We start from the raw sequence: 27,732 nt of genomic DNA on the forward strand, positions 1-27,732 counted from the left end.
GGTTTGGCAAATGCTTATTGACAGGCTTTATGATGCAGAAAATGTTCTTCATGCGTCTCAATTTTTATCGTATATATGCAAAAGTCATTCATTCCTCAATCAACGGTGGAAAACACAAAAACTCATTTAGCTTCATAAATTCTTGTCTTGCATAAATCAATTTGCTTTTCTTCCTATACCATTTAGCTACTACCCACGCACCTCCAAATTGTTTTTGTGATGTAAATGAATTTTGTTCTCATGAGTTGTACATAACTGAAAGGCACTGAGTGTGTTTAGATTGAAATGATTTGAAAAAAAAAAATTTGCTTCACAAATCTCAATTATCTTTTTATCTCACATATATCACATCACAAAAAGTGCTACAATAATTATCTCAAATAAATCATCCAAATAAACTCCTATCCAAACAAATTCAGTCTATTTCATTCGTCTCATGATATTTTTGTCACATTTGGAAATCCGTGCTTTTTATGTATAATAATAATAATATATAGTAGCAAAAAGTTGAGCCCATTTGTTGCTTCTTTCCCGTTTTACCCCTTACTTGAACCCATTCGATGAAATCATGAAATAAGAGTAGAAGAATTTGTTGAGAAGTGAGTAATTATGAGTTTTGTGGATTCATGAATAGTCTTGTCATTATTCTTTTTTTAAAAAAAAATTAGGGTTGCAAGAGAAAAGGGTTGTAAATATTTAACCAGATCAACGTTACCAACGATCACCATCACCTGAATCTATTGAAATAAATAGATGAATCTGATGAGACGGAAGAGGGAAGTGGAGGAGATAGGGAGTGGTACCATGACGGAGGAAGCGAAAGGCTTGGGAGAGAAGTGAGAAAATATGGGATAAATGAGAGATAGCATCAAGTTAAGGGGGGAAAATCACAAAAAAAAAATCCATTTTGAATATTCAAATCCTATTAATATTGATATAATAAATTTTGGGTCACCCGATCTATGAGTGGGATCATAGATCAAGTCTATCCAAATATTTACCAAGCGCTAACCTGGTCTCTCATGCTTTTCTTTTTGGATTAGTCCATAATATTTGTCACTTACTCAATACAGCAAAAAGCTATTCCTTGATTTCCAAGTTTTACCCTTAATTGTTATTAATTGTCATTAATTTGGAGTCCGAGAGGAATTGCAAATTCAGATAATTATTTAAAGAAGGAAGTGATTGTGGGCTCCGTGTCATTCATGTCTTCTCACACAAAGAAGGACTCAGACAATTAATTAAAGCAAGAAAGTGATTTGTGGGCTCCGTGTCTTCTCACACAAAGAAGGACACTGAAGTATTTAATCCTACAGCTGACAATATCAATACAACAACTATTCCTTCCCTCCTCCCTCCCTGCCCGTTTCTCAAATCATTATGGCTGTCTTCTTGCCCTTCCTTTGTACAACCATCAAAACCTTCTGCTAAACTTTTCTTTAATCTTTAAATTCAGCTTCCTCATCAAAAGTTTTTCTTCTCTCACAAACACCCTCTTAACGATGGTTAGATCATCTAGGATCTTGCAGTCCCACATGAAATCAAATTCCTCAATATTTACCATAGTTTGGTGATGTGGCAAATTCTATACCGCTTGATCTATGGATGGGACTACTTTTCTGTAGATTCATTACGTGAAATTCACGGACTCCTAGATTGAGTTGGCTATATATGGTAAAAATACTTCTCCTCACAAGTTTATGTAGATGGAGTTGGCTATATGCATGGTGAAACTACTCGACTACTTTTACTGTAGATTCATTGAGTACTACCCGACTGGCCAAACGCAGACCGATTTTTACTGAACAAAACGGTCCAACTGGATTTCAGTATTCACTCCACACTCAAAAATAATTTCCAAGTCTTTACGTTCGCAACTTCGTGTCGTATATATTCTCCAACTTTGTCGGTCCTTCTCACTTTCAGCATTTTGCTCGCTTTCCAGCTCATTGTTCTTCTCAGCTTCTTCTCTCTCTATCTGGTTCTTTCCGAGAAGAAAAATGGCGTTTGGAGCCAGGAACGAGCAGGAAGTCAGAGAAATCGTGAAGCCTCGCACCGACAAAAGAGACTACCGAAGAATTGTTCTTCACAACGCTCTCGAGGTCCTCCTCATCAGCGATCCAGAAACCGATAAGGTACTAAATTTCAATCCATCCATCCGGTTTCCTCTTTTTCCCCCTGCTTAATTTATTTTGTTGATTTAGTATTAAATTTTCTTGCGAAAATTATTTTTATTAAAATTCTACTGCTTTTTTGGTCATTTTTTTCCTTGTCATTGATGCGTATTTTGTTGGAGTTTCAGTGCGCAGCTTCGATGAATGTTGGAGTAGGTTCTTTTAGTGATCCAGAAGGTCTTGAAGGCCTCGCTCATTTTCTTGGTATGATATTTTGATTTATTTTCTCAGTCTTTAATTATTGCAAATAAATTTATATTTCTCATTGTATAATCTCCACAAGCATATACACATGCACTTCGACTTCTTGCTTGTAGTTGCTTCTAATTGTACACTTACCATTGAATGAAAATGGATGACGTGTACAAATAGTTTCTTGATAATTTTGGTTTTAACAGAAGTAAAGATATTGTTGACTCGGAATCCGTGAATATAAGATATTAGGGGAGTTAAAGTTGTTCATTTTGGTATTTTATTTTTAAAATTTTGGTTTTTCTTTTTTCTTTTTTTGGGTGGGGGGAGGGGTGTTTGCTGTGAGATTTTGAGTTCGCTGGACTGATTTTCGATGTAGAGAGCTTGAACACCAAGAGTGGCTGCTGTAATTTTTGACTAAAAAGTTTTTCTATTAATAACAATTCCCAAAAAGAATATAACAAAGATGGAATCTTCCCCCCACCCATCATCCCCTCCTCGACCTCAAAACTGAGAAATCATAATCGAATCTAATACATAAATAAAATGAAGTGAAAAAAGTTGGGGCTTTCATTCTAGAAAGCTGTTGTATTTAATGGAGTACTGAGTGGCAGTTTAGTTTTATTTAACTTACTCAAATTGAATTCTTGTAAATATTTGATTCCATAGGTGAAGTTGTACTCATATCCCCTTTTATGATCTAGATGGTATTTTTTTTTTAATCAAATTTGTCACATTCTTTCTGCTGTCAAATCAAGTTCTCTTTGTTCCCTGCCCACAAGAACAAAAGAAATAATTAGTAAAATTACTAAAGCAAATAAATGACAAAGGAAAAGAAATTGGGGACTTCCCTATACAAAGATGTTGTATTTTGTTAATTATAGAGCGGCACTTGTAGTTTTGCATAACTTAATCAAATTGGAATCATCATGTAGATTTTATTATGCAGGTGAAGTTGTACTTTTCTCCCTCATTGTGATGTAGTTATTCCATGAATTATACAAGTTTTTCCAGATAATCTGATTTTCTCAGGCCTTACAATTGTGCTTCTACAAAATGTGATTTATGCTGAAATCTTTTCCTCATTCAGTGTCCCGAACTCATGGTTTTCTAGTAGAAGTTTTTTCAAAATATAACTTCTTAAGGTTTTTGTATGGGTTTTTAATGTTGTCGACTAATGATTACAGAGCATATGCTATTCTATGCGAGTGAAAAGTATCACTTGGAAGACAGTTACTCGAAGTACATCACAGAGGTAACTTTTCTTTGCCTAATGTTGTAGGTTGTCATTTTCCTACTTGTTGAAATTGTGACTCCTTTTTCTAGTCTTTGAGTCTTGCTGATATGATTTTGTTCTTGAGTTTGAGAATTGCACATTTTGTAATTTCTGTTTATGCTCTGTGTTTGTGTATTTTTGTCCTGCTTGTGATGCATCCTCAGCTTAATTAGTCTACGAACTGAAACCTGATAATTAATAGGGGAACACGAGTGACTGATTTCCTGCCAAAATTTATAGGCTGGGCTTTTGAAAATCATTGAATTGTTTCAGTTCTCCTGACAAGAAAATTAATATCAAGCACTTTTTTACCTGATTTGAGAATTTAACAGTAAGACATTTTTGTATTCTTAGGATAAAAGTACGTAAAAATTTGTTTAAATCTCAATTGGATTCTACTGTTTTAAGTTTGTTAAGGATCTGAAGATTATTTGAAGAAACATGTACTGACCTTGGGGCTTCAATTTCATTGTATACATTTCAACTTCGACTTCAGTTCTATGGATTGTATAGTTAAATTTGTATATGTCTGCTGGATAGGTTGATGACACAATAGTAACTATTGTTTTTATTACAGTTGTTTGGTTCTTTGTAATGGTTGTGTTGCCCCTGAGAGGATGGGGGGGGGGAAGATATTAACCATTAAATGGAGGTCTTTTTGTTCATTAGCTGCTTTTATGGTGGGCGAGCCCATTTGAGTAGGGCAGTACTGATAACAGTTTTGTAAGAGAACCATAAGAGACTCTACTATCAAACATCTCTACTATCAAACATATATGATGAGGGTAGAACTTGGGAGAACTCTTCTTAAATTTGCTACAAAGGTTGAGGAATTTGGTTGCTACTTTGGCACTGTGAATATTATCCCTGATAAGTTATTATGCTAAAAGAGGAAGAAAGGAGAGGCAAGAGCCCTTCTAGTGTTAGAAGTTAAAGAAAGCCGCTATTGAGATTCTGAAATTATGATGAGGAAGAAGTCCCGGAATGGACCCCCAAGGTAAGATTGAGAAGACCAATAGTTAAGAGGAAAAAATCTTGGAGCTTCTATTCAATATTTCCTTAAGAATGAACCCCCAAGGTAAGATTGATCTGAATATTTGAGGAATGGAACTTTAGACATTAGCTTAAATTACAATGCTCCCAATACTTTTCATTAAGAAAAACTACACATCCTTTTCAGTTTTCATCACCATGTTTTGACTAGACCTCATGTAACTATATAGGTGATGTCTAGATAATACTGTGTGGAAAAGATTTCTCTTCACATACGTTCATCTAGTTGTAGTATGCAATTTTTTTTTGATAAAAAGTAGTTGTAGTATAAAACACGATCAAGTAAAACCTGGATAGCTTGAAATTTTTTTCCTTTTTTTTGGGGGGGGGGGAGGGGGGGGAGGGGTTGCTTTTAGCTTGTAAAAATATTGAACAAGTACTAAATCCTTCCCTTGTGCCTTTCTAGTGAACTTGGAATTTAGAATCTCATGTAGATCAGTTTGTGAAACTTTTTAGCTTCCATATCTTGCTCCAGTATCAGTTGAGGCCTTAATCTTTTTGATCCTAGCACTACATTGTTTGTGGTGAATAACTTAGGAATTATACAGGTGAATTGAATTGTTGAAGTAAGATTGGGGCTTGCTTAATTATCTTGAATAAGTAACTCTTTTATTCTGGAATTGGTACACCTTATCAAACATTGTTAGCAATTAAAAGGACATGAGTGAGCTATGGTTGAGGAAAGTAATTAATAGTGAGATGTCTTCCTTTGTAACTTAATTGCTCTGTGAAGGCTGATTATTATCTTTCTTAATCAAGCACTTGGGAAAATGATATTCTACACAACACACAGCTCTATGTGATAGAAACAAAGTAAAAGATGGCCCACTTCCTAATTTTTAGCCATTTCCACATCTGTGCCTTTGCTTAGGCATCTGATTGTTATCAATTGCTTTTTGTAGCTGAACTCGGTCTAAAATTAATCGTGATATACAATATGGTTTTGTTTCTGTTGTTTTAGCATGGTGGAAGTACAAATGCTTTCACATCTTCTGAGCAGACCAACTACCATTTTGAAGTAAATGCTGACAGTTTTGAAGAAGCTTTGGACAGGTAAGACGTTTACATCCTAATATTGGTTTCTTTTAATTTACATCTATGGGTTTTTTTTTTTTGTTAATGTGATTTTGTTTCTTCAGATTTGCACAGTTTTTTATCAAACCATTGATGTCAGCTGATGCTACAATGAGGGAAATAAAAGCTGTTGACTCTGGTTAGGCTTTTAATTTTCCGCTTCTTGGTTTATATCTAGTCAATAAGATAATTGCTGAATTACTCTCACACTCTCTTGTAGAGCACCAGAAGAATTTACTATCTGATGTTTGGAGAATGAACCAGGTGAATTATTCCACATCCTACATCTAGAGGGGATGTTGCTTTGACATTGCAACTGTTTGTAGTGTTAGTATTCCAATTAGAGTACCATCATTACTACTTTTTGAAGTCTATCATGGGATGGTAGTTTTCCTTTTCTCTGCCCCTGGATATTACTGGTTATCTACTGGTATGGTACACGTTGGGCATGACTGACTGTTCACTTGATAGGAATGGATGCATGGTAGGTATATGCTAGATATACTTGGTAAATCCCTTTCTTTTTTGTGTCTTTCATTGCTATTAATCCAGTGCCAATACATCTTGGCCACTTAATTTCAATTTCCTGGGATGTAAATAACTGCAACATTCATTTGAATTAGTTGCTAATTTGCTTATGAGCTCGAGCTCAAGGACGTCAAGAGCCATAGTATCATGTGGTCTTGGTTGTTCATGTATGCGCCTTGTCTTTTTTTCTTCTACCCTATAAACAGCCAATTGACATCTCTATCTGGTTTGAGCAATGAAACTTGTGAAGTACCATGACTTTCTCCTCTTTAAAGGACCTTCATTAATTTCTTGAAATTGGACTATTTTCCAATTTTTTAATTAGTGATGAAGATCTGCTTCCCCAGGAAAAAAAAAAAAAAAGAAGGCTGTTCTTAGCCTTTTGTGCTATGTAAAGTGAAGTGGTTCCAATCAAAGTTAAAAATGGCATGGTTCTCCACCACTATAGGCTCCAGCCTGTGCTAGGCTATCGGTTATAAAAAATTACTGGACTCTAGCCTCGTTTTGGCACATGAAAAACTCCTCCAGTTCTATATCACTCTTACTTTCCATAAGGCTGCCTGTCGAGATGTTCATTTGAGTTGTTACATTAACAGCAACATCTTAATAGAGGTAGTGTAGAATACGTTGGTTGAGGTGGATGAGTGGCAAGACTGCAAGCGATTTGCTAAGTCTCTCATTCAAACATGAAGTTTGCACCATGAAAGACCAAATATGAGTTGTTTTTAAGTTCTTTCGAGCAATGATGTAGCAAACCTATTGAATTGTTTTTATTCCATTTAACTATTTGCATATCCCTTTTATGTAGCTTGGGAAATAATTCAAATGTTTTTCCTTCTTAAAATATCACTGTGCAGCTCCAGAAACATCTGAGTTCAAAAGATCATCCATACAATAAATTCAGCACAGGTATGGAAAATGATTAGGGGTTCAAGTTATTATTTACCAAATGTCCTTGCTTCACGTATTTAGAAACACCAAATTGAGTATGTTTATTGTGTGATGCATGAGTTTATATGCTTGGGCCAGAGGCTTTGGGAGACAAGTATGTTCTTCTTTTTCTTGTTATGACTGTTCTGAACTCATGTATGAATAGCATGGCTTGTACCTCTTTTGCCTTACCCATATTATGAAGGGGAATTTGCATCTAGAGGAAGATAATATCTGTCCTTCCTTGTACCTTTTTTTTGTCTATTTTGCAAATCAGTGAGGTATGGCTTATGCGTGCTTATCTAGTCTTGATGTCTGCTTTAAAACTAGGTGTTTATAGTGAAGCTTTACTCTTTGATGTCATGTCCTGTAAGGAAGTGCATCTTTGCCAGCTGGTGTCTTCTGTTTATATTATCCTGAATAAATGATTGGGTACATGCGAATTTATTGGCTATATAGCTTTAGGAAGTAAATCAGTGCTAAGAATAACACAATTCTTCATTTGGTTCTGTAAAAAACTTTGATAAGATTCTCCTTCGTTAGCTTTGTCATCTTTCATTTGTGCTCTATTCTGACATTCTGTTAAGCTTTTGCACATTCTTTTCAAATATCTTCTTCTTACATGAAGCTTACGCTGCTCTATACAAATATATTGCTTAAACGTGAGAGTATATTTTGGTCCTCTTCCTCTAGGTAATGTTGTTAGCTGACTAATTGAACTCTCTGGTTTTGCTTATGGCACTAAATTCTTGAATTTTACTTTGATTAATTATATCGTTAAAAGTTTAACGATTGCATGTTCTATCATTCTTTACTCTCTTCCTACTGTGATTTATACTAAGGATTTTTTTTTATTCGACTTATATGCTGAGATTACTCTTGGATGGCTGTTTAGCAAAACCCATATTACATAGGTTGTATTGTTATATCGTAGAGAGAATTGACACAAATGTGCCTTCTGGTGTAAGTAACTTTACTTTTCTGAATGGTGGAGAGATTAGCAAAAGCAACACACGTCCAGATTCAAGGACTGCAGATTTGATGCCATAGATGGGTTCATGTTTGATATGGTTATGCTTCCAGTCTTTCTTGTGAATTGTGGCTTCAAGTGTTGGCATCTAGTTGATTTTTCTACATATTCTCTTGCTGGATAACTTCCTATGGACTACATTATAGTTCTTTTGCAGCTTTAGCAGGCAGTGTTGGTGTCAAATTCTTTATTTATGCCCCTTAAATATTGCTGATTGTTTTAATTTGGCAGCTTTTCAGTTTTGTCCTTTCTTATGGAGCTTTGCTTATGAACTCAACGAACTTGTTTAGTTGCGATTAGTATCTCAGGGAAAACTTATGCTTTCTATAAATATGTATCTGTTTTTCAATGAGGATGATCTTTATACATCTTGCATTGTGCTTTTGTACTAGACATTGTACTTAATCTTGCTGCGCAAATTCTTCATTTTCGTTTTAATTCTCCAAGATTTACATGACTTTTTTTTAGTGCTTACTATGCTTGAATACACTGATAAATCATTGCATGAATAGGGAGCTGGGAGACATTGGAGGTGCGGCCAAAAACAAGGGGGGTGGATACCAGGCAGGAACTTTTAAAATTTTACAAAGAGAATTATTCAGCCAACCTCATGCATTTGGTTGTTTATGCAAAGGGTAAAGAACTACTTGCATGTTTTTGTTACTAAAACACTTCACTATCAGCTGGATTGAACTTTATTCATGTGAATATGTTCAGATGGCCTTGATAAAGCTCAATCCATGGTTGAAAACAAGTTTCAGGAAATTCGAAATATCAATAGGAGTTCTCCCTGTTTTGCTGGTCAGCCTTGCACCTCAGAACATCTTCAGGTACTTGAACAAATTAAGCAATTCTATCATGATTTTTCAGTCGAGAAGCAAAGAATGACTGATTGCCAATTGGATTGCACGAATGTTGGATATTGCTTTCATTCTGTCTGTTAAGTTTCAATGGATAATGTGATAGCATATTATGACAAAAGAACTTCTTCACAGGAATATATATAATTATTTGGTTCTTGTATCACACTTTCAATTTATTTTATCATAGAAATAGCTATCATTTTCAATGCAGGGTTAACATTTTATATAAAAATATTTCTTAATGTTCATATTTATACTCGTTGGAGCTGCACTTTTGGAGATTCTCAAGCCATTTCATTTTTCTTGCTTTGGCACATCCCCTACTATATTAAAAGACAGTACTCTACCATAATTTTGGTTAGTTGCAAGACCAAAATTTGACCTTGGGTCTAGCTTGCTGGTTAACTCCTCTTTTAGGTTAGAGCATTGGAAGAGTCCAGCCAGGTTATTGTGATTGATAGTGATAGTTTTAGAGTTTGACCAAAATTAGAACTGATACTACTGACCAAACTTCTACACTTACAATGCTCCTGAATTACATGGACTCACTCGCTGCTAAAATGAAGCTATATCAAAACCAGTGATAAATTGAAGGTGTGCCATGAGGCAAGGCAATGCAGTGAAAATTATTAGGAGCATGGAGGAGGTGGCATAAGTGTCATGAGAACAACACTGGGCAAATTCCAAGTGTTGACTCAGCACTTGGGCATAAAGGTGGACTCTCTTGGGCAAGAAAATAGGTAAAGCTATTCGTGGGTCACTGGAGAGAAGAGGAGGAGGGCTCGCCCTTTATGTGCAATGAGAATTGCATTACATAATGCCTCCACCTTTTAAAACATCATTTGATACTAAAGCCCTGTTCTCGTATGCTTTAGATTTTGCAATACCTGATTATGGAAAGTGATCATAAAGAACAATCAGGATCGGCAAAAGCTACTATTTGCTTAATTATAGATTTTAGCATTTTATCTATTAAAAATCTATAATCTAAATATGAAAGCAAATGAGAACATCATTAAAATTGATTATCCAAATCAGAATCTATAATCACCTAAAATAATCAATTGAGAACAAGCTCTAAATACTTGGTTATGGGGGTAGGATTCGGATGATACATAGTTATCTCAGATGCAAGAAGAATCAGAATGTGGCCTGGAAAAGAAAAGCATAGAAAATGTGAAAAGAACTCATGTTTTATACATATGACAACACAGGATCTTTTTTCAGCTACAAGACTTTTACTTCCTTGGGACAATTCTGAGGCTGTAAAGTCTTCAAAGATTTTATGGCAGGGATTGAGAGTGTGAACTTGTGGAGAATTAGTTTAAGATAATTCGCTTCTTTTGCACAGTATAATTGGTTTCTTTCTAATGCATTGATCCATGGTAAACTCTAGCTTTTCAATGTTCTTTGATGTAGTGGATCACCAATTTCTCTTCAGTGTCTATCTTATTAACTTCTATTCGGGAACAATAAAAGGCTTTGTTTTATTCTGGTACTGGTTTTCTGTTTGGTTGTCTTGTCAAGTCCTTTGTTGTTAACTTAAAATTATAGAGAATCATGGCTAAATCTAATTTGATGAAATTTGTGTGGCTAGTTTATTTAAGAGCTTTACACCACATCTATTGGGTTTTTTTGGAGTCAAGTAAAATCCCCTTCAATGATGCTGTGTTTTTACCCAACCAAGAATCAGAGATTGAAATTTAAAAGTTGATTGCGTAGGCAATGATGGGAACTGGATGCAACATCAATAACAACTTTAACTAATCCTTTTGTCTTCTATAATTTTCATTCAATTTGTGAAAATATGTGAGTTCTTTTTTCTTTTTTCTCATTATTGAGGTTGTTACTTTGTTCTTTGCTTGTGTTCCTTTATTCAGATTCTTGTCAAAGCTGTTCCAATAAAACAAGGTCACAAGTTGAGAATAATATGGCCAATAACTCCTGGCATACGCCATTATAAGGATGGACCAAGCAGGTACCTGGGTCACTTGATTGGACATGAAGGAGAAGGATCTTTATTTTATATTTTGAAAAAATTGGGTGGGTTCTCGAACAGCACTAGAAAAATTTGACTATTTCTCGACCATAACCTCCCCTTCCTTTCTCCTGCCCCTTGTTTAAGAGTAAACTTGTATTTCTTACCTTTTCATTATGTGATATTCAACCCAACCTGGAGCACTATCAAACTCGTCAAGCAGATATCAGAATATCGACTTAGTTTTTAGTTAATTTGTGTATAATGTTTAAACTGTCTGAATCCTTTACTTGAATACCATGATTGATTTATTTAACGCTTGCATGACATGAGATTAAACTTATTGTTTTGGTCCAATCATGCCTAATGAGTTTGTAAAATTAATTTTTTCAAGCAAAAAAGAAAATTGGAAGTATACTTTTTAGTTTTCAGAAAAAAAAAGAATTTTTCAAATCGAAACTTCTGGAGTTACTATCAATTTCTGACTTTGGCTGATGCTGTAAGTTTCTATACTAATTTTTTCCTGTTATTTGGTTTTTCTGAGTGTCAGAGAGCACATGCTATTCCATTTTCTTCTCCTTTTCACAGAAGGTATTTTGATTCAGAAACAACTTTTGCAGGTTGGGCAACAAGTTTGTCTGCCGGTGAACCAGATTGGACATATGAATTCTCATTCTTCAAAGTAGTTATTGATCTGACAGATGCTGGCCACGGTAAGTATTTTCTCTTTTCCTTCTTTTTGAGGGTCGGGGGGTGGGGGGAGGAATTTTTCCAATTATTCTAGTGGACTTCTTGTTCTGTTGGGTTTGAATTCAGGTGATAGAACTTTTTACTTTTCAAAGAATAATCATTAGAAATTCATCTCTCTCTTCCATTACCTGAAACTTTAGGTCTTATTCCATGCTATATTCAACTCTTGATATAACTGCAGAGCATTCTGAGGATATTGTGGCACTACTATTCAGATATATTCAACTTCTGCAAATATCTGGTGCCTGCAAATGGATATTTGATGAGGTAACCTCCTGCTTTACAAGTTGGCAGTCTATGTACTCTGAGCGGCTAGCCGAATGTACAAAAAAATCTGAATTCCCACAAATAACTGCTTTATGTCTCGCTCAGATACCAATATGGACACAATTTTTAAAAAATAGAATAGACCCATAAAATGGCATGCTACCCATGAGGATCTCGGAAATCTACTTCTAAGTTGAAGAGAATTGTCAAGATCCTTCTAAATGCATATACTATATAAAGAGGACGCCATTTAAGCCAGACTCCCAATTTGCGGCACTGCCATGGTAATGGCTCTAACTAGTAAACTGGGATGGGTTTTGGCTTTATTGATCATGGACTGTTGAGTACATCTTAAGCTTTCCCACTTCAAAGAAAATTTTGTTGTTAAGTTAGTGGTCAGCTTTACACTTGTCCCATTTTATGTTTCTCATTGGACAAATGATCCCAACGGCACGAGCAACTTGATGCAAGTTTAAATTGGAGGATTACTTTAGGTCTCTTTGTTGTTGCATGTTTGAACTTTTCTTCCAAAGAGAAGTTTTTGTTGTCTAATTTATACACTACAACTTTTAGGCGTTGGTCTATAGTTTTGGGCTCCATTACGAATTATCTTAATGGATAGCCCCAGAATTTGTGGCGCGCATCACATACTATGTTTGTTTATGTTCTCAGACATTTAGCTAGGAATATTTTCTTAGGGAGAAGTTCAGTGAAAGTTCTTTGTTATTTTTCTTAAACTGGTTGATCAAGTTGGTTTTGCTTTTGCTTTTTAATTTTGTTTTTCATATATACCATGCCCAATGTTTTTACATTACTGTTGATTGAGATAGCAGATCACAGAAGGAAGCTCCTAATTAACTTATCCAGAAGAACTTTTTTTTCTTCTTGAAGTTCATTGACTGTGTGGCAACTTGAAGATGCATGAGTTTTGCCATTTTACAACCTATTTTTCACTTTTATGAATTATATCATTATTGTCCATGTTATTGTTGGTGATGTCACTCTCTGGATCTTATTGTTTGATAAAAAATGGAATTCTTGTGCTGAGACATAGCTATAAAGGCATTTTGGAGCACTAATAATCTGTTTCTCTCCTTTTTATTGAAGATTTCAGCTATTTCCGAGACTGCATTCCACTATAAAGATAAAATTCGTCCTGTGGATTATGTCGTTCATGTTGCAATGAATATGCAGGTAATTATAATGATCTATGGTGCTTGTGCCTTTCTTGGTTATTTTTTGCGGTACAATTGATTGATTATTCTGAATGCATAATTGAAGTTTTGGTTTGGATTGTTCTGGATCTTGAAATATGAGATGTATTGGCAGTTTTTCAGACGTTTAGCAAGTGTACTGTTTAATTTTTCTTCATGGGATAGCATTTTGTGCATGCAGCTAGTGTAACTGTTTGATGTGCTGATTTTCCTTCACAGAAAATTTAACCCCAAATCGGAATCAATTTCACTTTCTCACCTTAGATGCTTCTTGTTTAAGTGCTTGGAATTTCTGGGTATTATGGAATGATAATAAAGAATTCATGTTGTAAAGCAATTTCTTAGTAGCTGCTAATTCTGTACTTTGATGGGTATACAATGAGAAGCCAGATTGTGTTGATAAAAAGAAATTTCTTCTGCATAGGTGATGAATAAAGTTTCTTGGTAGTAGGAACTGAATGTTTACTTAAAATTGGCTTTCAGCTGAATAGTGGCTAGTAGTCTTGATGGTTCTTTTTGAATATAAGTATAGATCCTTGGTACTACCTTCACTCAATTACATGTTGTCTTTAGTTGCTTCTAGAGTTGAGATGGAAAAGGGACATTCTTCGCTAATAAGTTCTTACATCTACCCTGACTGATGTTTGCTTTTATTTCCAATTGTGTTGGTGAGTTTCTTTTCAGTTGTATCCTCCAGAAGATTGGCTGGTGGGATCATCTCTGCCTTCCAATTTTAGCCAAGGCATCATCCAGTCAATGTTAGATGAACTGACTCCATGTAATGTCAGGTGGGTGATTGCTGCTTCATGATATACTTCCAGAAAAGGCACGTTGGTCTCTGAATTTAGGCAAAATTAGTTAATGTTTAAGCCATATTCATGAATTTTAATTTTAAATTGTTAAAGTAAGATTATGGATCTCTTAGTTGGATAGTTATTTTGTTTGTAGCCATATTTATGATTGGTTTCTTTGACACTGGGACCGATAGCTTAAATATAAGAGTCAAGTTAAAAGAAAAATTGAAAAAGAAAGAAAAAAGAAAAGAGTTGAAAAGGGATGGACACAACATTCCAAATCGTGCTCCTTCTCTGTATACAGTATATAATATTTGATTCAGGTTAAGTTATTCTCCAGATCTATTCACGTTGTCAGCTTACTCTTAAAGTTATGTTATTTAAGGAGGCCTTACGTGGGCAAAAAGACCTTTTTTTGGCAAAGAATTATACTGCAGAGCCCCTCTACCCATTCAAAAAATCTTAGTAGAGAGACTCGTTAGGTGAGAGGCAGCTTGTGGTGCTCCCCCTTTGGACTTTTTAGAGAGGTATAGAACTGTTTTATTCCCTACAGGGTGACATAAGTAGGCAGGGGCATTTTACCTGCTTTGTTGCATGGTGGCTGATGCAAGAATGAGCTTGAGGCTACATGTTCATGTTTGTCCGCTGCCTTTTACATGTTGAGCACATAGGGTTCCATCACTTGCTTTTAGGGCTTAGTGACTATTCAGATTTGCATTTGTGTTCTCTCTTACTTCATTCTCATGGTTTCTCAAGTGCTTCTGTTTGGTCCGTGTAATCCATGTAATATCCAATGATTAAAGTTGGTAAATTTGAAAACTATGGGAAAACCTGTGCTGTCTAAAGTTATATTCTCCAATTATTAGGTATGATGATGGTTGTATTTTTTTTCTCAACATAACATGGAAATAGAAGCATGAGACTTCTGTTCTTTTCATCAGAGTTAGCTTATACAGGTGGCTATAGGTAGAGTTGAATAAACACCAAATTGTCAAAGCTACCCAATTTGAGGGCTACACTGTCAGAAGTACTAGTCTACTGATACACAAGGTAACTTTGTGCACGTTTTTCTTAGAAGTTGCCAAAGAGACCCTAAGCTGCTGAAGCTTAACCTGGATCATCTTCTAACATAACACAAATAAAATGCAAATTGCAACTATAACTTATTGCAAGTATGGTGATCAAATTAAATCATAGAGAAATTTGTAATATAGAGAATTAGATTTCAAAAACTATTACTGTTTAGCAAGTCCATGACAATTAAGATGACAGAGAAATACTTATACAGGTCCACAATATCATACTACTTCCGAAGTTCAAGATATTTTATTGACAAGTGTTTCATGGTTTAGCAAGAGGTCAATCACCATTCTCTGGGACCAGTATTTCGACCATAAGGTGTCTTTTGAAAATCCCTTGTCATAGTACCCTAAGATTGACTATGATGTTACAAACCTATTCTAAAAGATCAGTTTGATCTCTGATTATTATTTTTCTAAATCTTATGGTCTCGGTATGTTGAGTTAAACTATAAACACCTGTTGGTATAATGGTGAATGCTGCATTATCCGTCTATCTTTAAATATCTGTATATTTCCACTAAAATTAGACCTATATTTGACAGGGTTTTTTGGGAGTCAACAAATTTTGAGGGGCATACAGACATGATTGAGCCTTGGTATGGAACTGCATTTTCTGTTGAAAAGTTGACTAGTTCTATGATTCAGGTTTGTCTGCTGGCTATCTGTTATTGGAGATAACTTCGCTTTCCATTTTATTTTTTGCTGTCGGAACTTGTACAATTTACTCATAGGATTGTAAAAACACGTGTATTATTGCAGCAATGGATGGAAAAGGCTCCTAATGAACATCTACGTCTACCTTCCCCCAATTTATTCATTCCAACTGATCTATCTCTAAAAGAAGTATCAGACAAGGTATTAAAGTTAACATCTTAATTGATTAGATTTTGAGTCATTGAACTTTACGAATTGCTTTAAGTTTTGGAACAGGCAGAATTTCCTGTACTTTTGAGGAAATCACCATATTCAAGGTTGTGGTACAAGCATGATACAGTTTTTCTGACTCCAAAGGCATATGTTAAGATAGATTTCAGCTGTCCGTGCTCTGGGAATTCTCCTGAATCAATAGTTCTCGCTGACATTTTCACACGTCTATTAATGGACTACTTGAATGAATATGGTATGTTGCACAATCTTGATGTTGAAAGATGAGCTCTGCCAAGTTGACTATGTAAAAGTCATTGTTCGCTTTGAACAGCTTCACCCTTTATTGTCTGGCAAATGTCTATGTTTCTTTGTTCTCATTAGTCTATACCTGTTTGTACATGTCTTGTGATGTTTTTTATCTCATATTGCACTGGTGCTTGCACATGTGCTTAATTTAGAAGAAAATCTTATGTTAATTTGCAATTTTCAGCCTATGATGCACAGGTTGCGGGCCTTTATTATGCGGTCAGTAATACAGACAATGGTTTTCAGGTGCTTGTTATGCCTCTCTATCTGTTTTTAAGGTTTTTGATCGCTTTGTTGGTTTGAAGAAGTTAAGTTGCACTTTGTTCTCCCTCTCTTATATGAGTTTCACTTGATTTCAGAATTTGAATCACTCATATGGTAGTTTATTTATTGTGTCTGTTCATTGATTTACTCTATTGATTGTTAATGATATCAAGATTGAAGTTTATTTAAACATTTGAGGTGCATATGAATTAAATGCTTCATTGGTTATTCAATGAACTTTTCTGAAAGGCTTGTCAGCACAGGCAAATGATTATAGTAGATAATAAAAGGGATGCATTAATCATGTTACCTGAGCTAGAAAGTAATTCTTCCTTCTGACTGCTGATTCATATCATTAGTTACTTTTTTCCGATAATTTGCATTCTTGAAATATATGAAGTATCTTCTTGACCTTTGCTATTGCATTTTGTCACATTTCTGTCAAACTTCCAGATTTGTGTTATTGCTCCATAGTAATTTTTCCCATTCGAGTTGCATATGATGTTTTTATTACTTATGATCTTTGACTTTTATTTCATTTGTATCCCTCTTCTTAGGTGACAGTGGTTGGATATAATCACAAATTAAGGGTCCTGCTCGAAACTGTCGTTGGAAAAATTGCAAATTTTGAAGTAAAACCTGACAGATTTTCTGTAATTAAGGTCAGAACTAACTTTCTTTGTATATACTGTCAACCACTTATTACAGCTTAACTTCTATCATTATCTGCTTCTGCCTGTTTCTTCTCTTTGTCTTTCAAAAGCTCAAGTCTTTTCAGTTTATTTTCTCAATACTGTCATTAAAAAGAGTCGATTTAGCTGTGCTGTATGAAGATTGCTGGTTTTTTGGAGATGATTTAGAATAGTATCATATGCATCATCATTTTGAAAATCATGTTAACTGGTGAAAATGAAATTTTTATGCTTGTTGGATTTGGAACCAAGTGGTTCATAAACATTTGCGACAAAAATATTTTTTTCAAAACAAAAGATACGGTTGATTGTCTATCAAGTGATAATGATGAGAAAGGAATGTGTTATGCATTGAGAAGTATAGTTTGTATTTCCATTATCCTTTTGTTAGTCAAATAACTTTTATCTATGTTGACACACACTAGTCTCAATTGTTTATCAAGTCTTGTGAACAGCTAATGCAATATCGGTTACCTTGATCTTCTAGTCATCTACTCATCCTCTAGTAAATTTTTCCCCGATCAAAATTATTGTAAAGGTAAAGAAAGCTCTTTTATATCTTTTATTCGAGAAATTCACCAAAACAAAAATGTAAAGGAATGACAAATGTCGGTATGATACAGGAATAGAACTAAATTTTCCTCACTTTAACAGGATAAACTACATGCAATAAGTTTAAGCTGATAAAAAATATACCAAAAGAATTAATGGCACTTGTTATAGGAATTGAAACATTTGCATTCTGATAATAGCAGAATATGCAATCCCTACAAAAGAACCTCTATAGCACTGATTTAATGTCAGAGACTTGTTTCTCAAATTATGGTCATTGGCTAATTGATTTGTTGGTTCTAGGTAGTGGTTGCCAACTTTTATCAGCTAGATTATACATTGCAGAATATCAAGTATTGCAGCATTGCTTGTAGACGTGGCCAGTTGCATGTAATCTTGTGGAACTACTGGGGAATTGGCTCTATTCTCTCTTGTTTTAAATGTTCTCCCTAATGGCTGAAATTTGGTAGTTGAGTTGTTTAAAATGTTGAAATAAAGTACTGAATGATGTACATACATCAGAAACAGTGGGAGAATTGACATGAATAAGCACAAAAGTGGTGATAATATAGCTGCAAAACAGCAAATGCTTCTGATGTTTAGCTGGATCTTTGAAACACTTTTATCAGATGTTTTCACCATAACTTCTTTCCTTTACTTTCTGATAGGAGATGGTGACAAAAGATTATCAAAATTTCAAGTTCCAACAACCTTATCAGCAGGCTATGTATTACTGCTCATTGATTTTACATGACCAAGCATTGCCATGGACTGAGCAACTTGAAGTTCTTCCACATCTTCAAGTTGACAACCTTCTTAAATTTTATCCGCAGATGCTATCAAGGACCTTCTTGGAATGCTATATTGCAGGTTACTATAGATTGGCTTTTTCTAGATTATTAACTGGCTTTAGCTTATGAACCGAACTTTTATAACTGTCACCTTTTTTCAGGAAATATTGAGCCAAAGGAAGCAGAATCGATCATACAGCACATTGAAAATGTCTTTTACAAGGGTCCCCAGCCTTTATCCCTGGCTTTATTTGCATCTCAGCATTTGTCTACTCGAGTTGTCAAGCTTGAAAGGGGCGTAAATTACTCCTATAATGCAGAAGGTCTTAATCCAAGTGATGAAAATTCCGCTCTTCTGCATTATATTCAGGTACATGTCTTGAAAGCCTTAGGAAATAGTAATGAATACCATAATGCCCTCTGAATCTAATAGAATTCTAGATTTGTATAAACTAAAATATGCATGTCTGAACAAAAATTGTTTGACTATATTTTGATCCTTTCCATCTGTGTAGGACTGAGAAAAAATATTGCTAAAAGTTTTTGAGTTAGTACAAGCTTTCTTCTGGATGTATGAAAGAACCAAAGCTATCACACCCATATGTAGGAAGTCCAATGCCTCTACTTCTACCACTGAATTTCAAGCGTCAGACAGAATATGTAGATAGTGGGGTTTCAGATAGTAATTATAGGTATTGAGTACATTTGTCTGAATGTGTACCACTAATTTTACATTTAGTTAATCCTTTTTTCAAAGGAAAATGGTTTGATTTAAGTTAACAACAACGTGAAATTTATTGAATTTTCTACTTTAAACAAAATGTGTCTCTTAGCATCCTATTTTCTTCTTGTTAATTCTGGATCGACAACTCATATTAAGCTGCCTGCTCACTTGGAGTATAAGTGATCTTTCAGAGTTATTTTTTGCTGCTCATGATCATTCCTCTACCTTTAGAGAGACTGTTTCTATTGTATGCCTGTTTAAGCAGTAAATTTTTTAATCAGTGTTCGTGAGATCCCCGCTTTTGTTCTAGACACAGACGACACATTTACTTATGGGTCAAAAAAGAAGTATTATTTTGGAAAGATTGTGTATGTTCTTTTGTTATTTCCATGTTGTATGCAAGTCTGTCTTTAGGTCAAAGACATGGTTGTGTGAAAATCCATTAATTTGTGGAGCAAAGGAAAGGCACCAATTTCCAGTGAAAAGCATACAGGAGATGCCTTTGCAGATTCACAGACAGTGAGTTAAGAACTAACCTGAAACATCTTCTGCTGGTGCATTTTTAAGCCAAAAGCTCTTGAAGGAAAATAAAAGGCCTTTGGCAATCAGAACTAAGTTTTTGGTGTCTTGTCAAGCTCGGCAATCAGCTTCTGTAATAGTATATAAATCTTGTAAAATCTAATTTCTTCCCCTACTCAAGATGTGCTTTTTGCCTTTTTATGTGTCCTTTCAGGACTTATGTAGGTTGACCCATTTTTATATGTCTTGCTAAAGTTCTAATGCAAAAAATTCTTGAAAGTGCAGGTGCATCAGGATGATTTCAAGTTGAATGTTAAACTTCAGCTGTTTTGTTTGATAGCCAAGCAACCAGCTTTCCACCAGCTTAGATCAGTCGAGCAGCTTGGTTACATCACTGTACTTATGCAAAGGTATGCAACATGTTGCATGGAGGAGGATATTCCGATCATATGTTCTGTACTATTTAATATTTTTTCCATAACAGGGATGATTTTGGAGTTCGAGGAGTACAATTTATCATCCAATCTACAGTAAAGGTATTCATAGACTTATCTTATTTTATTCAACAATGTTTAAGCCCTTTTTCATTTTTACGGATATTGATATATTTATTACTCACAACAAACTCTTTTGGCAGGGTCCTAAACATATTAATTCCAGAGTTGAGGCATTTCTCAAGATCTTTGAGAGTAAACTGTATGAGATCACCCCTGAAGAATTCAAGGTAAGCTTAACAAACTTGTAGGATTTGTTTTGTTGCTGACAAAATTAAGGGGCATTAGTCATCCCATGAATTCCTTGTCTTGAGATTGAGGATCATTGATACTTAAATTCCTCTCAACTTATTCCGTGTACCTGATTGAAATTATAAGAGTAACTTAAAGCCCATTGATGGCAAATTTTGAGAGTAATCCACGTGCAGGTTTGGATTAAAAAGGATGAGAAAGGATACTATAGTTAACAGAAATTTCCTTCCATTGTTATTCTAATAGCACCTAATAGCCAAATAATTACCGTTTACACCTACAACCTAAGATTCTTAATTTTCATTTTTAGTGGTTTACTGGCCGGTTTACTTGCCATATTGGGTTAAAAATATTGGCAATGGGAGGTTGGCCTGGTGCCGTGGGAGAAATCTGCGGGGACAGGGATGGATGAAGAAAAGCTCCCCCAGCCTTATTGGGATCAAGATGGTTTCAGGCATCTCCCAGATAAAATGACACATATTAGTCTTAAGTAGGATTGTTCTATGTGCACTTATATATGCAGACATAGCTGAATTTTTATATAAATTTACACACAGTGTCGTGCCAGATGTTATTTATGCATTTATATGCACACACATACAGAAAGACGTATATTTATGCATGTCTAATATAGACATATGAAGTTATTGAAAGACTCTTTCTGTCGCACATTGTAGGCATATTTAGTAAAGTATATATATCATATATATTTTTTTAAAAAATTTCATGATTTTCTTTTTGTGTATAATTTCCAAACTTTGTTGTTGTTTTTGGTATGTTTGTGTTTAATTTGTGAACATTATGTTTTAGCTTTACTGATACTTTCATATTTTATGTCACAGTTGGATATTTGAGCTGAATAGTAATTTACATAAAAATATATTCTTTCAATTAATGATTTTTGTAAAAACACACGCTGAAAGCTAACGTCCAAGTAAGGCCCATTGGGGATGTGGGGGAGGGGGGATAAATTGTTCAGATGAGGTAGGTGGTGGGGAATGGTACCCTTCTCCCAAATTATTGTTATTAGTTACAACTACCATTCGTCATTGATCATCCCCCCTAATATCTGGTTGTTTTGAGGTTACTAAAATTGTATTTTTCATGGATTCTAATATAATTGCATCAGTTTTATGGTCAAGCCTTGGCTATATGAAGAATGTTCGAGGACATAACGACTGGGGTTAAGTTAGAATTACAATTTCTTCACTTGGCTCTTTCGGGCTTTTAACATAGCTTCTGCAGTTCACACATTTTTGGGCAATGATATTTGTTAATATGTTATATTCATTTATTATTTGGTTTAGACATTTTTGGCAATATGATGTCTTGTCTATTGATCTTTTTCTTACGCCATTCTTTCACTGACAAAGTTGGCTTTGGACTAATATCTAATGTTCCTTCATGCTCATTTAGGTTATGTCAGCAACAGAAGTATTTTTAGTTATTTACTGTATTATTGGTTTGAGATTCCGGAAGGCATTTCAAAGTCTAGTGGCTTAGTTTTTTTTCCCCTTGATGATTTTATGAAAAAGAACCTTTGATTTGTTTATGCTGCAGAGCAATGTTAATGCACTTATTGATTTGAAGCTTGAGAAATACAAGAATTTACGAGAAGAATCTCGATTTTATTGGCGAGAAATTTCTGATGGAACCCTCAAATTTGACAGGAGAGAACGTGAGGTACAAGTTTTTTCTTTATGAGTTGCTCAAACTTCTTACTTGACTTGTGGAAGTGGCTTTTTTTTTTTCAATAGGACATGGATTGCTCCAGTGTCTTGCTTATTTGTTGTTTATTCCACAGAGACTGAAAAGTATTTGAAATCCTTGGTTATTGTTGAAACAGGTTGCAATATTGAAACATTTGACCAAAAACGATCTCATAGATTTTTTCAATGAACACATTAGAGTTGGCGCCCCTCAAAAGAAGTCATTAAGTGTGCAAATTTATGGAAGTTCTTATTCTTCTGAGTACAAAGTTGAGTCGGTTGAACCTGGCATTCATCAAATCGAGGATGTATTTAGTTTTAAGAGATCTCATCCTCTCTTTGGATCATTTAAAGGAGGCATTGGTCTTGTAAAGTTATAATTTTGGTTGTTCAATTGTACAAGTTTATGTACAAGATATCATTGAGAAAAAAGGATTTGCCATCCAATTTATCAACAAAATGAGGGCAGGAGATCAGGCATAAGCATGGATGATGAAGTATTGATGTGTTTATGAGAATTAAGGTTATGCACAACTCTTGTTACTACTTTTTAATTTAGTTTAGTTCATATTGTTGCCCACATAATTGACCTTTTTCCCTCTGGAACTTGTTTGAATATTTGACATTTTTCCCTTAAAATGTCGACACAAGGCCATGTAGTATATATGGATTGCTCATCATTAATCTGTCAGGAATCCTAACTGAATTAGTGATATTCTTCTGGGTTTAGCATCCAGAAGATGAAGATGAGAGCTATCCAGTAGATGAAGATAAACAAAGAAATGAAGCTTTGAAAGAACTGAGAAGGAGAGAATTAAAGAAAGAGGGAAATTGAGAAATGGAAATTGTAATCTGTTGTTGCCTGCCTTATCCTTCCATCATTTACTAGTATATGTCCATGTTTATATGCTCACTCGCTCAAATTCCCACCAAAACTACACTTCTAAAACTAGCAATATTAACAAGTAAAACATCGATTATCCAATATATTTGGAGTCATGACACAATCCCGGAAGAGACTTGGACATAAACATTGTGATGTTCTTATTAGCAATGATAACGATCCCAAAACAGAGATTTCACACTTTTTGTTTGGTGCTTCCTAGTATACTTGTTCTAGTTTAGACTCGATCTTAGTTCCTTCTGCACCCAGTTTATCATACATAACTTATTGTGGAGCTAATTGTGCAACCATGTATTTGTGTTATAGTAATTAGTAGGTAGTATTTTCTTTTTTTTAACAATTCTATCAATACTCATTAGATTCAAATTGCATGAGTATTGTATTGACTAAGTTATAGAAGTAGGTAGGTTTTGAATTTTGTTGTTCTTATATGATTTGAACTATGTGATATACTAAAAGTATATAAAATTTGCTAAATCTATTCTTTTTTAAAAAAAAATTATGCGAAATCTATTCTTGTTTATACTAAATATACATCTTATTTATAATTAAAAAAGTAGTCCTTAACCTTTTAAATGGCCTAGTTCTCAAAAGGATAATGATATTGACCGTCTGTATATTTTGATGTAGGTGTTTAATGTCTCTATTTATGTAGAAAAACAAAAGTAAACTCGTCTTATAGATTACATCATGCATGTAGTATTAAAACTTCTCACTTAAGCAAACTGAATGGTCAAAACACAGAGTTAATGCAAAGTTGAGTTGTTTTAAACACAAGATTTTGCATTGTAACGTAGTAATATGGTAACAATTAAGCAAGTACTAACGTGGAACACGATGAAAAGTTTCTTAAAGGGGGTTGGTTTGAAGAATCACTTATCAGGCACCGCCTAATTTAGGGATGGCGGGCACCCACCCTCCAGGAGGTTAATGGGGCAGGGGAGGGAGGATGAGGCCGCGCGGGGTCATTTTCTTTTTTTTTTTGTTAGCACGATGGATTTTATATTAAACCTACTTCTACTATATATTAGAGGGAGAGGGATCTAAAGAGGTTAAAGAGAAATCCAATGAGTCACCATTGATCCAGACGGATATCTACGCATCTACTGACGAAATTTTCAGAATGTTTGGATATTAGAATGCAAATCAAGAGAGTTGATTTATTAACCTACATTCAAGTAGAGTTTTAAAGTTCTCTTGGTGGCCAATTACTCGGGGGTTGCGGGCGCTCACCTCGGCCCTTTTCGGATTTCCATTGTCGAGGTGATTACCTCGGCTCCAACGCACCTCATCTTTGCCTTCTTGAGATGAGTATTGTCTCGGTTTTATCGATTTGGCTTCGCTTTCGAGCATGGTTACTCGCCTTGATGTATGACGTTCGCAGGCAAAGCTGGTTGATACCTGGCAAGTTGATATGATCACTGCCGCCCTCCTGTCTAGACCTACTTCTGACACCGCCACCCTACACTGTCGTGCTGCAGTTGACCAGAAGTAGAATTCATCATTCTTTCCATAGGTCTCTCTACTATAAATACCCTTCTACTATTTGTGAATAAGGTATGCAAAAACTCAAATCCAATTGGTTTTACTTGTAACTTTTGATCCGTAACTGACTTCAACATCGGAGTGGGATCGGAGGATAAGACGCCGCACGCTCTTATATCTCAACAGGTGAGTTCGTGCTGCCGACTCGACTCGCCCGTCCGGAAATCACCTCGTTAGAGGTCATTTTCTCCCCCCAGTTAAAAAATGAGCTAGGGGCTGGAAAGTACACTTCTACCCCATCATTATTTAAATAAATAAATAATATATATAATTAGTACAACTAATGATGTTTGTATATATATTATATTTATTAGTTATAAGTATTAGATTATGTGTATGTAATATAATTAATATTATTAATTATACTAATAATTATATATTTATATTAATGCAAATTATTGATTAGTTATACTAATACATTTATACTAAATTACTGATTACACTTTTTACTAATTGTACACGTTTTTTTGCCCCGTCAAGGAAGTGACGCGAGGTGTAGCAGGGGTAGGGGGAATGTTTGGGCAAGGGGCGGGAGGCGACAGAAGGGTCTCCTGCCTCCACCCTTGCCCCATTGCCATTCCTAACATAAATTGTTTAAAACCATAAAAGCTATTATAGAGTATCCTCAATTTTGAGTTAGCTTATAAACATTCTACCATTTTTATACATATTTTTCTTATATTAAAAAGATCCAAACATATTAGTTTGGATTACTTATAACTTATTTCAAATTGTAGAATTGGGAATTAATATTGCCTTTTAAGCATGTAAAGGTTTAAGTATTTATAGATTTTCTGCATGAAATTTGTTGACATAATATTTTTTGAAATGTGGGAACAATTCAAATTCTAATTTTTGCTTCTCTTTGTGAGCTGTGAATTCTCCACACGTTTAATAAGATGTAGCAATTTACACAAGTAAATTTACAACTTGGTGCACGAATAAAATATAGTTTTATAAGGTATTAATATAATCTATGAACTTTAAACATCAAAACAAAATTTCTTCAGTAACCATCATAGCACTTCTTTACGAATTAAACCTTCATTTTTGAATATTTGTAAGAACGTTCTTGTCAATAAGGCCTATGCTCCATGAGGAATAGTAGTAAAAGTTGATCCCTGCAAACACATTCATTGGTTAATCCTTAACTCTCTGATTTTTCTCGTTTTAGTAGACTAATAGTAGCATGTTGCTATTAGTCCGATTGTGTTCATCTTATAAATGTATATCCTTTTTGCTGTTAACCAAATATATATATATATATATATATATATATATATATATATATATATATATATCAAAGATCATATTTTTCTTCTCGATTTTTAATTATTGAAGACTAATTCTTAGGACCTTAGCTCGAGCATGGACAGACATGATCAAATGCGAAAAGTGTATTTTTATCCCATCCACATTTGATTTTGAATTTCTCTTTGTTTGAATTCTTTCTCTTCGTGTTGGATTTTTCCTTTTCTTCTGGAATTTTTTTTTTATTTCTTCCCTCGACAATCTCGGGTACCATCACAACATTTCTCTTCCAATTCCTTGCTTAGGCTATAACAAATTTGAACCCGAAACTTGTAATATTAGCTCAATATTCTAGGAGCATCACTGAACATAAATCATTTTCTTGAGATACCTTAAGGAAGAAGGAAATTATGTTCGTATGACACAAATTTTGCATAATTTAGGAAATCAAGGTGGAGTGGAGGCTACTCTTTTTCTAATCCTAAATTTTTTTTTTTCTATTTAAAAGTACAGTTTTTTTTTTTGTCAGCAACGATACATGTACCTACTCTATCCTAAAAAGTACAGCTTCTTAACCCCACAGTTTTTGGATCTAAATCCTCTGTGATTGTAAGTGCAATTGGAAAGAATGATTAATAGATTTGACAGTTGAAATTGGTCCAATCGAATTCGGATTGACTTTGGCTGTTAAATTAAAATTTATTTAAATTTTAAATTAACAATTGAGCCCAACTCGAGTTCGATTAGATTAATATTGACCATCAAAAAATCCTCTACTATTGTAGCTGCAAAGGATCCGGATCCACATCTTTTGTATTTTTGTTCCCTCCCTGCGCAATACTTTCCTTTGCTTACGATTCTCGCTACTTGCCCTTTTTTTAATACAAATTGTGCTATTTTTCTCGCATAAGAATTAAAGCACTATAGGTTGGGGGACAACTAAGCCTGCAAACGAATAGAGCCGCTCTGCACTGAGTCAAGCTCGACTCGAGCTCGATATTGATCGAGCTTGAACTGGCTCGAGTCGAAATCAAACTCGAACTCGAGTTCAAGATATTAAGCTGCCTCGCGAGTTCGAGTATATAAATATATATATTTTTTATTTTAAGTATATATATATTTTTTATTTTAAGTATATATATTTTTATTTTTTATTTTAATAGTAAAATTACATATATATTCTTAATATTTTATTATTTATTAAGAAAAATATTATTTATTTTATTTTTTAAAAAATAAAATAATTATTTTTTATTTTTTTTGAGTTCGAGCTCGAGTTTTAAATTGTCCGACTCGTCGAGTTCGAGTTTGAATTCGAGTTCACTAAAATTAAATCAAAACTCTGGCTCAATTAAACCAAAACTCAACTCGGCTCGCTTGCAGCCTAGGGGCAACAAAGGACATATAACCCATTTAATTAACAAACCAATATCCAATTTCAGATTTTGCACATATCCTTTGAAATTCTATGAAGACAAGTAGTGACTACTGTCTGTTTCTGGCGGCTCAAGTAAACTATAAATAGTAATATTCCCACTCGAAATGCCTTAATCAACTAGTAAGTACTAGTATATTCTCTTTCGACTCTGCCTTCCCTTCCCTTCCCCGTGAAAAGCTATCTGCAGCTACGCATAGAGTTGAATATCGCAGGAAAAAT

General features: G+C 34.6%; 1 protein-coding gene and 1 long non-coding RNA gene across 2 annotated transcripts; both read left to right on the top strand.

Annotated features, from left to right (window-relative positions):
- The first annotated feature begins 1,852 nt into the window (after nucleotides 1–1,852).
- LOC113695203 (insulin-degrading enzyme-like 1, peroxisomal) lies at nucleotides 1,853–22,909 on the top strand. The gene is made up of 26 exons (XM_027214221.2): nucleotides 1,853–2,135; nucleotides 2,303–2,378; nucleotides 3,554–3,621; nucleotides 5,657–5,748; nucleotides 5,835–5,908; nucleotides 5,990–6,033; nucleotides 7,155–7,206; nucleotides 8,770–8,892; nucleotides 8,975–9,087; nucleotides 11,001–11,163; nucleotides 11,719–11,811; nucleotides 12,030–12,115; nucleotides 13,223–13,309; nucleotides 14,014–14,117; nucleotides 15,748–15,850; nucleotides 15,965–16,060; nucleotides 16,136–16,325; nucleotides 16,563–16,624; nucleotides 17,200–17,304; nucleotides 18,555–18,756; nucleotides 18,839–19,047; nucleotides 20,206–20,330; nucleotides 20,405–20,456; nucleotides 20,558–20,644; nucleotides 22,227–22,349; nucleotides 22,513–22,909. The coding sequence occupies exons 1-26, from the start codon at nucleotides 2,001–2,003 to the stop codon at nucleotides 22,753–22,755; spliced, it is 2,907 nt and encodes a 968-aa protein (XP_027070022.1). The 5' UTR covers nucleotides 1,853–2,000; the 3' UTR covers nucleotides 22,756–22,909.
- A 1,264-nt stretch (nucleotides 22,910–24,173) lies between these two features.
- LOC140010042 (uncharacterized) lies at nucleotides 24,174–25,104 on the top strand. Its single transcript, XR_011817303.1, has 2 exons — nucleotides 24,174–24,542; nucleotides 24,664–25,104. It is a non-coding gene; the product is annotated as an uncharacterized lncRNA (long non-coding RNA).
- The last annotated feature ends 2,628 nt before the right edge of the window (nucleotides 25,105–27,732 follow it).

Source organism: Coffea arabica, chromosome 6e, assembly GCF_036785885.1.
Source record: "Coffea arabica cultivar ET-39 chromosome 6e, Coffea Arabica ET-39 HiFi, whole genome shotgun sequence".
Classification (NCBI taxonomy): Eukaryota; Viridiplantae; Streptophyta; class Magnoliopsida; order Gentianales; family Rubiaceae; genus Coffea; species Coffea arabica.

Bases quoted from the DNA above. Each gene is read 5' to 3' on its own strand.
- LOC113695203 (XM_027214221.2), top strand. From the start codon at position 2,001: ATGGCGTTTGGAGCCAGGAACGAGCAGGAAGTCAGAGAAATCGTGAAG. The intron at 13,310-14,013 runs GTAATTATAATG...GTTTCTTTTCAG, and splicing joins ATGTTGCAATGAATATGCAG to TTGTATCCTCCAGAAGATTG. The intron at 16,061-16,135 runs GTATTAAAGTTA...GTTTTGGAACAG, and splicing joins TAAAAGAAGTATCAGACAAG to GCAGAATTTCCTGTACTTTT.